This window comes from Oreochromis niloticus, linkage group LG12, assembly GCF_001858045.2.
Source record: "Oreochromis niloticus isolate F11D_XX linkage group LG12, O_niloticus_UMD_NMBU, whole genome shotgun sequence".
NCBI classification, from domain to species: Eukaryota; Metazoa; Chordata; class Actinopteri; order Cichliformes; family Cichlidae; genus Oreochromis; species Oreochromis niloticus.
This window is the reverse complement of record NC_031977.2, coordinates 37265330-37278586: the sequence shown is the minus strand read 5'-3', so window position 1 is coordinate 37278586 and position 13257 is coordinate 37265330. Positions and strand designations below refer to the sequence as shown.

Sequence of the window (13257 nt, the reverse complement as noted above, 5' to 3'; positions counted from 1 at the left end):
ATATATATATGTATATATAGAGTGAGAGAGAGAGAGAGATATATATATGTAATTTTGTAATTTTACGGCACTTTGGGCAGTGTTGGGAAGGTTACTTTTAAAATGTATTCCACCATAGATTACAGATTACATGCCCTAAAATGTATTTTGTAACGTATTCTGTTACATTACTCAATGAGAGTAACGTATTCTGAATACTTTGGATTACTTAATATATTATCATGTTTTTTTTTACTATTGCTGTGTGATTTATTACTATTACTGAAGGCTACTCGCCATACCAATACCAACTAGATGTTTAAATCTTAATATAAATGAGTAACAGTAGGTGGACATTAGGTAAGGCTGCACTTTTTGCAGCGATCTCGTACAGAAAACTATTCCGCGCGTATATAAAACAGGTCCGCGGCTCCAAACCATAGTAAAGGGACCTCTGGCTGATACGTCGGGTTCATGTCGGGCTCGTAGCCGAAAACTAGCTTTACTTTGTTGTCTGGGTCAACTTTGCTAGTGAGAGATAGAGAGAGGCGTTGAAAGGCTGCTCGAACGGAACTTATTGTTTCGGAGGAAAACACGAACACAGTGTACAGTCGAGTCTTAATAGCTTACTTACAGCTGGGCTACACTGCCCATCAGGCTACATTCTTTAGGGCTGTGCCTGTAACACTCTGCCTATTGCCTTCATATTAAATCATTTTTTGAATAATAATTTTTAAAAATATTTCTTCACGTCATTATGTGAGCTGCAAGTAGACGTGACATGAGCCGTGAGACTGAGACACAGGCATTAGAGCCTCTTAATGCGTGTTTTGTTTGGGTTTCCACCGGCGTGGAATTACCAAAAATAGAGAGGGGACAGCCTAGCATATGAAACAGGAAAAGACCGCCATGTAATCCATTTATTTCAACAAAGTAACTGTATTCTGAATACCACCTTTTAAAACGGTAACTATAACAGAATACAGTTACTCATATTTTGTATTTTAAATACGTAACGGCGATACATGTACTCTGTTACTCCCCAACACTGACTGTGGGACACAATGAAATTGAAATTGAGGGTGTGTCAACAAAAAGGTGTGTAATAAATAATATTTGAAATGTATTTGATTTATCTTTAAATAATGGCAAACCATCACATAATTTATGACTTTGTTGTACATATTTGGCACATTTTAGAAAAAATCAGGGTAAGTGAAATATGTGGACACGAAATGTTGCTGCAGACACACACACAGACAGGTAGACGCGCGTGGGCCCTGTTACGCCACACTCACCGCAGTTATTGCTTATTAAATACATTCCTGTGACGTCATCACTGCGCGTCACCAGCAGCTGATCCGGGAGCATGTGGCGGACCGGGGCGACCTTGGTGTTAGGAGCGGGACTCGGAGCGGCGGCGAGCCGTCTGTTGAGCGCCGGAGGCCGGCGTGAGGAGGGGGAGCCGGCCTGATGAGCCGGGTCCCGGTCATCCCGGTACCGGAAGTCCCGACGGTGCAGGCATCAGAGCTGCAGGTGAGTGTGCGTGAGGTCATAGACTTCCGGCCATTTGTGTGTGTGTGTGTGTGTGTGTTCCAAGAGTGTCTTCTATCTCCTTTTCCTAACATCGTTTCCTTGACCCGATGAGGAAAAGAAGTTAGGAGACGCTTAACGTCTCTGCTTAACGACGTGACGCCGGATCTCCGAAGTGTTAAAAACTACAACGTGCAGGAGACGGACTACAAAACGCGCATCTCACTTTAGCTGTTTGTGAGACCCACAGCAGAGCGGTTCTCCTTCAGCCTCCTCTCATTTATCTGAGCTGCTGTTTTCACAGAGAACACTCGAACCTGAGCTCACACTGGAGCCGCTAATTCTCTCTGCTGGTTCTCACTGAACAGACCCTGCTGCTCTATGTCAGTAACAGCCAGTGGCGGTTCTAGCCTGTATGGCGCCCTGGGTGAACACTCCCTCTGGTATCTCTGTGGTGGCCAGTGCTATCCTCTATGCTGTTGCATACAGAGGCAGCAGGTTGAGTGAACCACGCGGCCAGTAATGTTGTGAGGATGGAGCTGGACTCTGTTAGGGTGGTGTCTGAGAGGCAGATGTTGTCCAAGATAAGGACAATCATGGATAATACCTCCCACCCACTCCATGATGTATTGGCTAGTCACAGGAGCACGCTCAGTGAGAGACTGAGATTACCCACAATGCACCACTAAACGACACAGGAAATCATTCCTGCCCGTGTACAACTTCCTGTACAACTCCTCTATCTAACACACTGTAAACACTGCAATAGTTACAGCCTTTTTACACACACTCTTTTCTACTCTGTAAGATTCTTGTCAATTCTCTTGATATTTATTTATAATCCCCTCTGTTAATCCTTGATATTTATAATTGAGTGATCTGTATATATTAGTGTATATATTAGTGCGTGTGTGTATATATTAGTGCTATTTCTTAAATGTGTAAAATCTGTAACATAATGTATTGTTTGTATGAGTTTAGTCTGTTACTGTTACTATTTTTACAATTTTTTCTTGGAGCAACTGTAACCCACATAATTTCCTTAGGGATTAATAAAGTATTCTGATTCTGATTGTTTCAGGACACATGACCTGCCATTATCCAATGACACATCTGCTTACCTGTATCTTTTGCTCGTTTCTCTTCTTCTTTTCTGTCTGATGGATTTTAACTTTTCTTGTCCATCTTCCATTGGTTTTAATTTTGCACTCCAGTATGAACACCCATCCCCCAACCTGAGGATCACCACAACATAACGTAACAGACCTACACCTTAGTTCACAGATTCACTTTGTCTAGGGTTTATTTCTGGGATTTCGCACAACCCAGGATTCAAATCATGAATACATAAAGGGCTTGGATTTACAACATTATGAATGAAATATGCTCTATCTCCCCTTCCAACAGATTGTGTGAGACTTTAAATCATCAAACTGTAAATTATAAATTTTAAATTGTTATTGATCCCTTTACCCCGAGTCCTAAAGTGTATATTTATTTTCTTACTCTTCTAATTTGTTTACTTGCACTGCTGTAACTAGAGCTTCGTCGTCTCTTCTCTCTATATACTGGACTGTATATAGACTTGGGTCGTGTCCAAATTCATGGGCTGCATCCTCCTGAGGACCCAGCCTTCGCGGTCTACGTGGGCCGGGTCCTCAGAAGGTCGGGTAGGCCGGAAGTAAACGGCTGTGAAATTGGACGGTCTAGCCTTCTGATTAACGTCACCGCTGTCTCGGTGGAGTTTAATAAACTCGGCCGTCTGCTCCTTGCTGTCTAAAATATAACAGGACGCTGGCGTAAACTCTCGACCATTTCACACTTCTGTTTAATCAGTTTTCTGTTTGACGTTTACTCAGCTGTGTGAAAACCACCCGGGGGATTAATAAAGTTTTATTTTATCTAATCTAATATCTTTAATCTTTAAATATTACGTTTAACCTGAGTAGCGAAAGTCCGCGGTGATCTGAAAATGATGTGCCGGGAGTTGTGCCGTTCTCGGCGGCTTCAGTGACCCTCAACCTCCCGGCTAGCTATCGAGCTGGTGGGTAACAGACGTCTCCGAAAACGTCGGCGCACTTTTGCAAATATGCGATGTCTTGATAAACCGAGCAGATATTTGAAGTTTACACAGCTACTTTCTCGCCTGAAAATATGTTAAAAGTTTATTTTGTGACCCAGAAAGATTAATAAGAGTAATTTTAAAACTTAGTAGCGGCCGCCATTGTTGGCAGCTGAAATTTGGCTGGGTCGCGCTATGAATTCTGGGATAAGGTGGGCCACGAAGGACACACCGGACCCATCCTTCAAATTCGGGGAAATGAAGGATGCATTTGTCGGCCGCATTTGAAGGAGTCGACGAATTGGGACAGCCTTCGTCGCCTGGCTGTGACGTAATCGGCCTTCAAATGCGGCCTCTGAAGGATGCAGCCGACGTTTTGGGACACAGCTATTGAGAAACGCCCTACGAATTTGGACAGCCTTCGGCGCGTCGCTGTGACGTAATCGGTCTACAAATGCGGCCTCAGGAGGATGCAGCCCATGAATTTGGACACGACCTTGGTGTTCGCTCTCTCTGCGGTAGAGTATCACTTCCTGTTCCTGTTCCAACACACAGTGGTGTTTTTGAGTACCTTATCTGCTTAGCAATTTAATTAAAAAGTTTTAGATACATTCTTTTTTCACAGTATAACCTTCATGTGCTTCATCTGAAGCACACTTTCTGTGTACTCACTACCTAATTTATAGCCAAAGTATTCACTCACTGTGTCTTTACTGTTTCACTAGCTTAGCTTAGCTTGTAGCCGACTCGCTAGCACCATGGCTACTTCACCTGTCCCTCCTGCACTTTCCTGCTCATTGTGTCAGATGTTTAGTTACTCCTCGGCCTCCTTTAGCAGTAATGATACCTGTAACAAATGTAGCATATTTGCAGCTCTGGAGGCCAGGATTACTGAATTGGAGATAGGGCTGCTCAGTTATGGCAAAAATGATAATCACGATTATTTTCACTGAAATTGAGATCTCGATTATTTGACGATATTTATTTAACAGTATTGAATAATGGCTTTAAAGATTGTCAAAAAATAATATAAAATAGTGTGCAAATACTGATTACAGTGCAAATGTTTGCAATATAAAAAATAAATGAAAAATGTAAACATCTATGTTTAGTGAACTTCAAAATACTGCACAATATTTGATCCACGTCTGACTCTGCGAACCCATAATGTTTCCACCAATGTTCCCTCAAATATTTCATGTGTCTGAGCGAACACACAAACTCCCTGAGCGTCCCTTGGACCACTGTGAGCGACATCAGACGTGTGCACTGTGGTCACGCCAGCATCTAATCCATCCAAGTTACATGGTTTATTAAAATAATCAAATTACAGCATTTACATTTATGTTAGACTACTTTTAATTAACTGCTTTAGCCCACTTACAATGAAAATGTAAAAAATCCTGTTCATGACCTGTGTAGGATGTTAACACTATTGGAAGTAAAAATAACTTGAACTCCAATTTTGAAAACACACCTTTCTTTCTTTTCTTTTTTTTCATAAAGCTCTGACTTGTATTATGAGTCTGTGGTCTGGGAGAGAGTCTGTAACTCTCTGTCTGCCAAATACAGTATATAATGACCAATGTTGGGCAATTAATTATATAGTTACTTCTTCAAAAAAGTACCTCAGTTTGGCAAACAAAGTTTTTTGCAGCTATTTAGTTTTTTTAATGCAGCCAAGGCGTTTTTTTAAATAAACATTTCAAACTATTTACAGAACAATCAGCTGTTCTGCATCAAATCTGATGCCACACAAATTATTTGTGCCACTCCAAAAAATAATTTCTGTCCACTATGAGATAAAGGAGAACAACAGCCTGATACCTGCAGGCCTGACGACAGGAGATGTATCACTGCTGTAACACCTGTAACATTCAGCAGCCGCCTCATTGTTCTGACACACACAACAAAACTATTGACTACACTACACACTAACTACACACTACCTACACACTAACTACACAAGATTTGCGCTAAACGTCTCAAATCTCTCACATCTCAGAACACCGCCGTCACTCCTAAAACTTCCCCCCCGTGTCTTAACAACTAGATGCCACGTTGCCATATCATTTTTTGATTGGTCGACACGGTACTTTTTTCGACCAATAAGATAAGATAAGATAAGATAAGATAATTCTTTATTGTCATTGCACAGTCATACATAGTACAGTAGTACAATGAAATTGGAAAAACTGTCCTACGTCGGCACTACATATAACACAACACGACACGATATGACACATCACAACGCAACACAAACAACACAACACAGTATATTAACTTAGAAATAAAAAAGAAGAATAAGTGTTATGTGTATTGCACACTGTTATTATTGCACATTAATTATTATTGCACCTTGTTATAAATATAAATATTATTATTGTTATTGTTTTAAACATTGTTACCTCCCCCTAAAAAAAAAAAAGTCTAGGCAGGTAGCCAATCAGGTCAGCTATTTGCATTGGTTAGGGCTATTGCCCTGTTGTAAAAGCTGTCCTTGAGTCTATTTGTTCGGGACCTCAGCAGCCTGAACCTCCTGCCAGACGGCAGCAGCTTAAACACCTGATGTCCTGGGTGTGTACAGTCTCGTAGGATGCTGCGTGCCCTCTTGAGACAGCGAGTGCTGTACAGGTCCTTCAGGGAGGGAAGAGGATGTCCAATGATTTTTTGGGCCATATTGATGACCCTCTGGAGTGCCTTTCTGTGTGCTGTGGTGCAGCTGGAGAACCATACACCGATGCAATATGTCAGCACACTTTCAATGGAGCAGCGGTAGAAGACGGTCAGCAGCTCCTTCTTCAGGTCCATTTTTCTGAGGATTCTCAGAAAGTGGAGACGCTGTTGGGCCTTCTTTAAGACCGCAGAGGTGTTAGAGCTCCATTGGAGGTCTGTGTCTATGTGCACACCCAGAAACTTGAAACTGGAGACCCTTTCCACGCACTCCCCGTTGATGCTGACAGGCTGCAGCTCGGACTTCCTCCTTCTGAAGTCAACTACCAGTTCTTTTATCTTGGTGGTATTGAGGTCCAGGTTGTTATCTACACACCAATCTGACAGCCTCTGAACTTCAGCTCTGTACGCCGTCTCATCTCCCCCAGAGATGAGCCCCACCATGGTGGTATCATCTGCAAACTTGATGACTGCGTTGTCTGGGTGGGTACTAACACAGTCATGTGTGTACAGTAGGGGACTCAGTACACAGCCTTGTGGAGAGCCGGTGTTGAGGCTGAGGGCTGAGGAAAGATGAGGCCCCACTCTAACTCTCTGTGCACGGTCTGAGAGGAAGTCTCTGATCCAGCGGCAGGTGGTAGAAGGAAGTCCGATTTCCAGCAGTTTAACTATTAGTCTGTCCGGGAGTATCGTATTGAAAGCAGAGCTAAAGTCAACAAAGAGCAGCCTGGCGTAACGGCCCTGCACTTCCAGGTGAGAGATGGTGGTGTGGAGCGTTGTAGCAATGGCATCTTCAGTTGATCTGTTAGCTCTGTATGCGAACTGGAGTGGGTCGAGTGTGGGTGGCAGGCAGGACATGATGTGACGTCGGACCAGTTTCTCAAAGCACTTCATTATAACAGGTGTTAGAGCAACTGGTCGGTAGTCGTTGAGGCTGCTAATGTTAGCACGCTTTGGCAGTGGGACAATTGTGGCTGACTTTAGGCACGGCGGGATGCAGGACTGGGACAGTGAAGTGTTGAAGATCTTAGTGAAGACCCCAGCCAGCTGGTCTGCACACTCTTTTAGGACCCTTGCGGTTACCCCATCTGGTCCGGCGGTCACCTCATATTCCTGCACTATGAGGCTTGGGCTGCTGCTGCTGTCCGATGTTTTTGCTGCTGCTGCCTCTGGTCCCTTCACCTCAAAGCGTGCGAAGAAGTGGTTCAGCTCCTCCGCAAGCTCCGCATTGCCCTCAGTCAACGTGGTATTGCAAGGTTTGTAGTTGGTTAAGTGCTGAACTCCTTGCCATACCTGTCGTGAGTTGTTGGTGCTGAAGTGGTCTTCGATCCTTCTCTTGTACGCTGCCTTGGCTTCTCTGATGCCTCTTTTCAACTCAGATCTGGCTGCACTGTACTGCACACCATCACCGGATCTAAAAGCGGCGTCACGTTGCTTCAGCAGGACCTGGACCTCTTTAGTCATCCAGGGTTTCTGGTTGGAATACACCCGGAGACGTTTGTCCACAGTGACACTGTTGACACAGAAGTTAATATATGAGAGCACTGATGTTGTGTGCTCTTCGAGGTCCTGATGTTCAAACACGCTCCAGTCCGTGTTTTCAAAACAGTCCTGCAGCAGTCCTGCACCCTTTCCAATAGGAAAGGGTGGGGGGTGTTTGGTGTTGTTTTTGCTCACAGGCTTTCGAGCGTTTTCCTTATAAAACGCCGTTTTTACCGTTTCTTCCCGCAGTAAATATAAACAACGATAGTATTCAGGAAGAAAACCAAACATTGCAGATATTTTTATCATAACTCTGGTTTTACGTGGCCTATCAACACAATTTAAAAACTGGTATAAAGTCCACACTTTTTCCGTCAGTTGTTCCGTCTGTCCTGCTCACATCTCCAATGGTTGTACACGTTGTCATTAACGTGGCTTCACTGCACATCAGCCACGCCGCTTTGCCAGCTAAAACACCGGTGTCGGCACATAAAGACGCTGTCATAGCCTGTCAGCGACGTTGATTGGCTGCGTATATACGAATGTGAATCGCATCATTGGCTGGACTATAGGATAAGGTGGCATCGTTCTAATCCCATACAGGAGCAGCCAGTCACTTACTGACTAACACTGCAAAACAGAATTGTTAAAGTTTTAATTTTAATTTCAATTCAGGTTAGATTTTTTTTGTGTGCAACGCAGATTTTCTGTGCGCAGAGACCGTGCCAGCAGTGCGCAATTGCACACGTGCGCAGCTTAGAGGGAACATTGGTTTCCACACCACTGAAGTCGTTTTACCTCTTTTCAACCAACGGCATTCTTTCTTCAGCAGCCATTATCCTCTCCTCTCCAAATAACTTCTGCTTAGCTTTCTGAGCTTTCCGAGCTTCCCTCGGGTCCTCTTAATTGTTGTGACGCGTGTTCGAAACGCAGAGAGGTGCGCTCGATTTGCCACACGGAGCAGCGCGAGAGTAAAGCACGAGGGAGGTGCTAATAATCGGCTCAGTCATTTTTAATGATCGTTGAAAACCCAGATCGTAATCGAGATTAAAATTCGATTAATTGAGCAGCCCTAATTGGAGACTCGGCTTCGCACCCTTCATTCACCCGTAGCTAGCCAGGCCCCTGTAGCTGGTGCAGCCGAAGATAGCGCAGGCCCTGCTAGCTGTACCCCGGCAGACCCCAAGCAGCTGGGGAAAGAGGGCGGCTGGGTGACGGCGAGGAGGAAGCATAGTCTTAAACAGAAGCCCCAGGTACACCACCAACCTGTTCATGTGTCTAACCGTTTTTCCCCACTCGGCGACACACCTGCCGGGGGTCAAACTCTGGTAATTGGTGATTCTGTTCTCAGACACGTGAAGCTAGAGACACCGGCAACTAGAGCTGGGCGATAAAACGATAACGATATGTATTGCGAAATAACTTTTTCTCGATAGAAAAATTAAACTATTGTGATAGGCCTCATCTCTCTTGTCCTCTTAAAAAAAAGAAAAAAAAAAGAACAGCCAATCCAAATTAAGTAGCGCAGAGCCGAACCAATCACAGCCGCAGCGTCACGTCACGTGACTTGTTACGTACAGCACAAGCGCCAAGGCGCACATGTGTATTTGTTTTTGCATCCGTGCCGCCCGGGTAATGAAGGAAATGAGTTTGCCGACCAGAGAAAAATCAACCGAGAGCGTGAGCGAAGGTTACCGAAGAAAAAACAGATGATGGTTCCAATGCCGGAGAGCTTGTCGAACGGAAGGGCCACAGAAGTTCCGTAGTGTGAAGGTATTTCGGCTATTTCAAGTCTGACAAAAAACAGAGTAGCGCGCACTGTAAATTGTGCCGAAAGCAAGTCTGGAAATACAATAAAGCGGTGCATGCTCAATCTCTGACTGAAAGCACTGATTCGTCATTCGGCTTTTGTCAGACTAAAGTAACTGTTAAAACTGTTTGAAAAGCTAAGCTATACAACAAGGAGAGATTGAGAATTTCCTTTTAGTTCTCAGTTTATTTGATATTGACAAAAGTTAGTCAATTTTGTCTGTTCTTCTGTAAAACGACCTAAGATTTATTTTTAGAATTAATATTTTGTTTCTAAGTGGAATTGACAATTTAGTCTGTTTTGTTTGTTCTATTTTGAAACTTAAACGCTTTAGCGGCTGCCTTTTGTGTAGTTTGCAATGTTTGCCTTTATTTATCTGAAACTGAAGTCTCATGTTCCTTAAGTACATCTGCTCTGTTGAACTTATTATGGGAAATAAATATTTAAATTAAAACAAGCTGCTGATTATTTCACAGTTTACTTGTGCGAAACGGCACATTTAAATCTTACAAATATAGTTATTTGGCTTATATCGTGATATATATCGTTATCGCCTGAAATGAAAAAAACATATCGTGATATGAAAAAATCTTATATCGCCCAGCTCTACCGGCAACCGTAGTCAATTGTCTTCCAGGGGCCAGAGCAGGCGACATTGAAGGAAATTTAAAACTGCTGGCTAAGGGTAAACGTAAATACAGTAAGATCATAATTCACGTCGGCAGTAATGACACCCGGTTACGCCAATCGGAGGTCACTAAAATCAATATTGAATCGTGTGTAACTTTGCCAAAACAATGTGGGACTCTGTAGTTTTCTCTGGTCCCCTCCCCAATCAGACCAGGAGTGACATGTTTAGCCGCATGTTCTCCTTAAATTGCTGGCTGTCTGAGTGGTGTCCCAGAAACGATGTGGGCTTCATAGATAATTGGCAAACCTTCTGGAGGAAACCTGGTCTTGTTAGGAGAGACGGCATCCATCCCACTTTGGATGGAGCAGCTCTCATTTCTAGAAATATGGACCAATTTATTAAACCCCCCAAAATATGACTATCCAGAGTTGGGACCAGGAAGCAGAGTTGCAGTCTTACACACCTCTCTGCAGCTTCTCTCCTCCTGCTACCCCCCCACAAACCCATCTCCATTGAGACTGTGTCAGCTCCCAAACAGACAAAAAACAAACCAAAAACCAGCAATAAACAACTTAAACATAAAAAATCACAAAGAAAGAACAATACAGTATCCACATCTGAACCAAAGAGTAAAACAGTGAAATTCGGAACTATTCGGAACCATGATAACAGGGTTCTGGCTGATCGGAGCTGGCTTGGCCCTGGCTTATTGAAGAATTAAGAAAGCGGAACCGGCTGTTCAAACCTCCACAAGGCTGCCCGCTGGAATTGAAACGATGGGACGAGGCGTGAGTTTCTCAAATGGGCTCATTGAGTGCAGCACGGATAAGATCTTGGAAAGGCTTACGGCTGCTGTGAATACTCAGAATAAGATCTCTGAGTGCAGACTGGATTACATCTCGGAAGGGCTCGCTCGGCATAACATCTCTGAGCGTAAATTGGATGACATCTCGGGGAGGCACACTGTCGTGAGTTTTTCAGAATCGGCTCCTTGAGCACAAGAATGACAACATCACAGAATGCAAGTATGGCGAAGCTCGCGGCTCTCCATCGGGAGATTGAGAGACCAGTGTTGGACTGTAGAACTGCTTTGAAATTCATATAAGCTGTTCGCACTAAAGTAAAAAGCACCATCACTTCATGCGGATACCTTCTCGGCGCCAGCTGCGGTTGCAAGGCTGGAGCTGTGCAACAACACCCTGATTACAGACTGTGTTTAGTCTGTTCCTTCCTATTCTATGCAAGGCCACCTGGGTTGGCTGGAAGACTGTTTACTTAGCCTGGCAGGGCGAAGGACACTGTCTCAGCTGAACTCTGGACACGCACACACATACATATACACTGATATGCACACACTCATCCCCCCTCCCTTTCCAAACGCCTTCGACGCTTATTCCCTTCCGATGCTGACGGTGGATCATGGAGACCAGCGCATAGGCTGCAGGCCCGGATGTACTGTCTAAATCGGCTGTCTCTCACCCTTTACCCGCCCCTGTTGCTTGTCATGTGTTTCTTTGGTGTATTAAGAGTTTTTTCATGTGCTATGTGCAGAGGTGTTTTTTTCTGTTCTCAAACTGATCTCCCTGTTGGAGCTCAGTCTGGGGGGAGTTATTTTTTTCTCCTTATCTTTCCTCGTGTGGTGCTTTTTCCATGTTATACCCCTCTGACCTGTCTTCCCCATGTGATGTTTTGTGTAATGTATGTATGGTCGGAGGGTGAGATGGCGCCGCCATTGCGTGCAATAGGTCGGCAGCCTTATGAAATTTCCCCCTTGTGGGACTAATAAAGGTATAAAGGTATATCAAAATCAAATGTGGATTATTAAATATTAGGTCTCTCTCCTCCAAGTCTCTGTTAGTACATGACTTAATAATTGATCAACAAATCGATTTACTCTGCCTTACAGAAACCTGGTTGCAGCAGGATGAGTATGTTAGTTTAAATGAATCAACACCCCCGAGTCATTCTAACTACCAGAAATCTCGAAGCACAGGCCGAGGGGCGGTGTGGCAGCAATTTTTCACACCAGCCTATTAATTAACGAAAGACCAAGACAGACTTTTAATTCATTTGAAAGCCTGATGCTTAGCCTCGTCCACCCCAGCTGTAAAACTCAGAAACCAGTCTTACTTGTTATCATCTATCGTCCACCTGGGCCTTACACAGAGTTTCTCTCTGATTTCTCAGACTTTTTATCTGATTTAGTGCTCAGCTCAGATAAAATAATTATTGTGGGTGATTTTAACATCCATGTAGATGCTAAAAATGACAGCCTCAACATGGCATTTAATCTGTTATTAGACTCAATTGGCTTCTCTCAAAATGTAAAAGAACCCACCCACCACTTTAATCACACTCTAGATCTTGTTTTAACATATGGCATAGAAACTGAACATTTAACAGTGTTTCCTGAAAACAGAGGTCGATTATCTTGTTAATAATTTTACCTCCTCACTACGTACGACTCTGGATACTGTAGCTCCGGTGAAAACTAAGGCCTCAAATCAGAAGTCCCTGACTCCGTGGTATAATTCTCAAACACGTAGCCTAAAGCAGATAACTCGTAAGCTGGAGAGGAAATGGCGTGTCACAAATTTAGAGGATCATCATTTAGCCTGGAGAAATAGTTTGTTGCTTTATAAGAAAGCCCTCCGCAAAGCCAGAACATCTTACTATTCATCACTGATTGAAGAAAATAAGAACAACCCCAGGTTTCTCTTCAGCACTGTAGCCAGGCTGACAAACAGTCAGAGCTCTACTGAGCCAACCATCCCTTTAACGTTAACTAGTAATGACTTCATGAACTTCTTCACAAATAAAATTTTTATCATTAGAGAAAAAATTACCAATAATCATCCCACAGATGTAATATTATCTACAGCTACTTTTAGTACCATCGATGTTAAGTTAGACTCTTTTTCTCCATTTGATCTTTCTGAGTTAACTTCAATAATTACTTCCTCCAAACCATCAACGTGTCTTTTAGACCCCATTCCTACAAAACTGCTCAAAGAAGTCCTGCCATTAATTAATGCTTCAATCTTAAATCTGATCAACCTATCTCTAATAATCAGCTATGTACCACAG

At 43.4% G+C, this 13257-nt stretch overlaps 1 protein-coding gene across 2 annotated transcripts in view; it reads left to right on the top strand.

Annotated features, from left to right (window-relative positions):
• The first annotated feature begins 997 nt into the window (after positions 1 to 997).
• endog (endonuclease G) overlaps positions 998 to 13257 on the top strand; it is a 16565-nt gene continuing 4305 nt past the window's right edge. Inside the window, exon 1 of one of the 2 annotated variants that reach the window (XM_005460130.4) lies at positions 998 to 1515. In XM_005460130.4, coding sequence (XP_005460187.2) covers positions 1453 to 1515 — 63 coding nt within the window. In that variant the 5' untranslated portion in view covers positions 998 to 1452. The remainder of the gene's footprint in view (positions 1516 to 13257) is intronic. The other variant, XM_003455523.5, reaches the window with a different exon arrangement.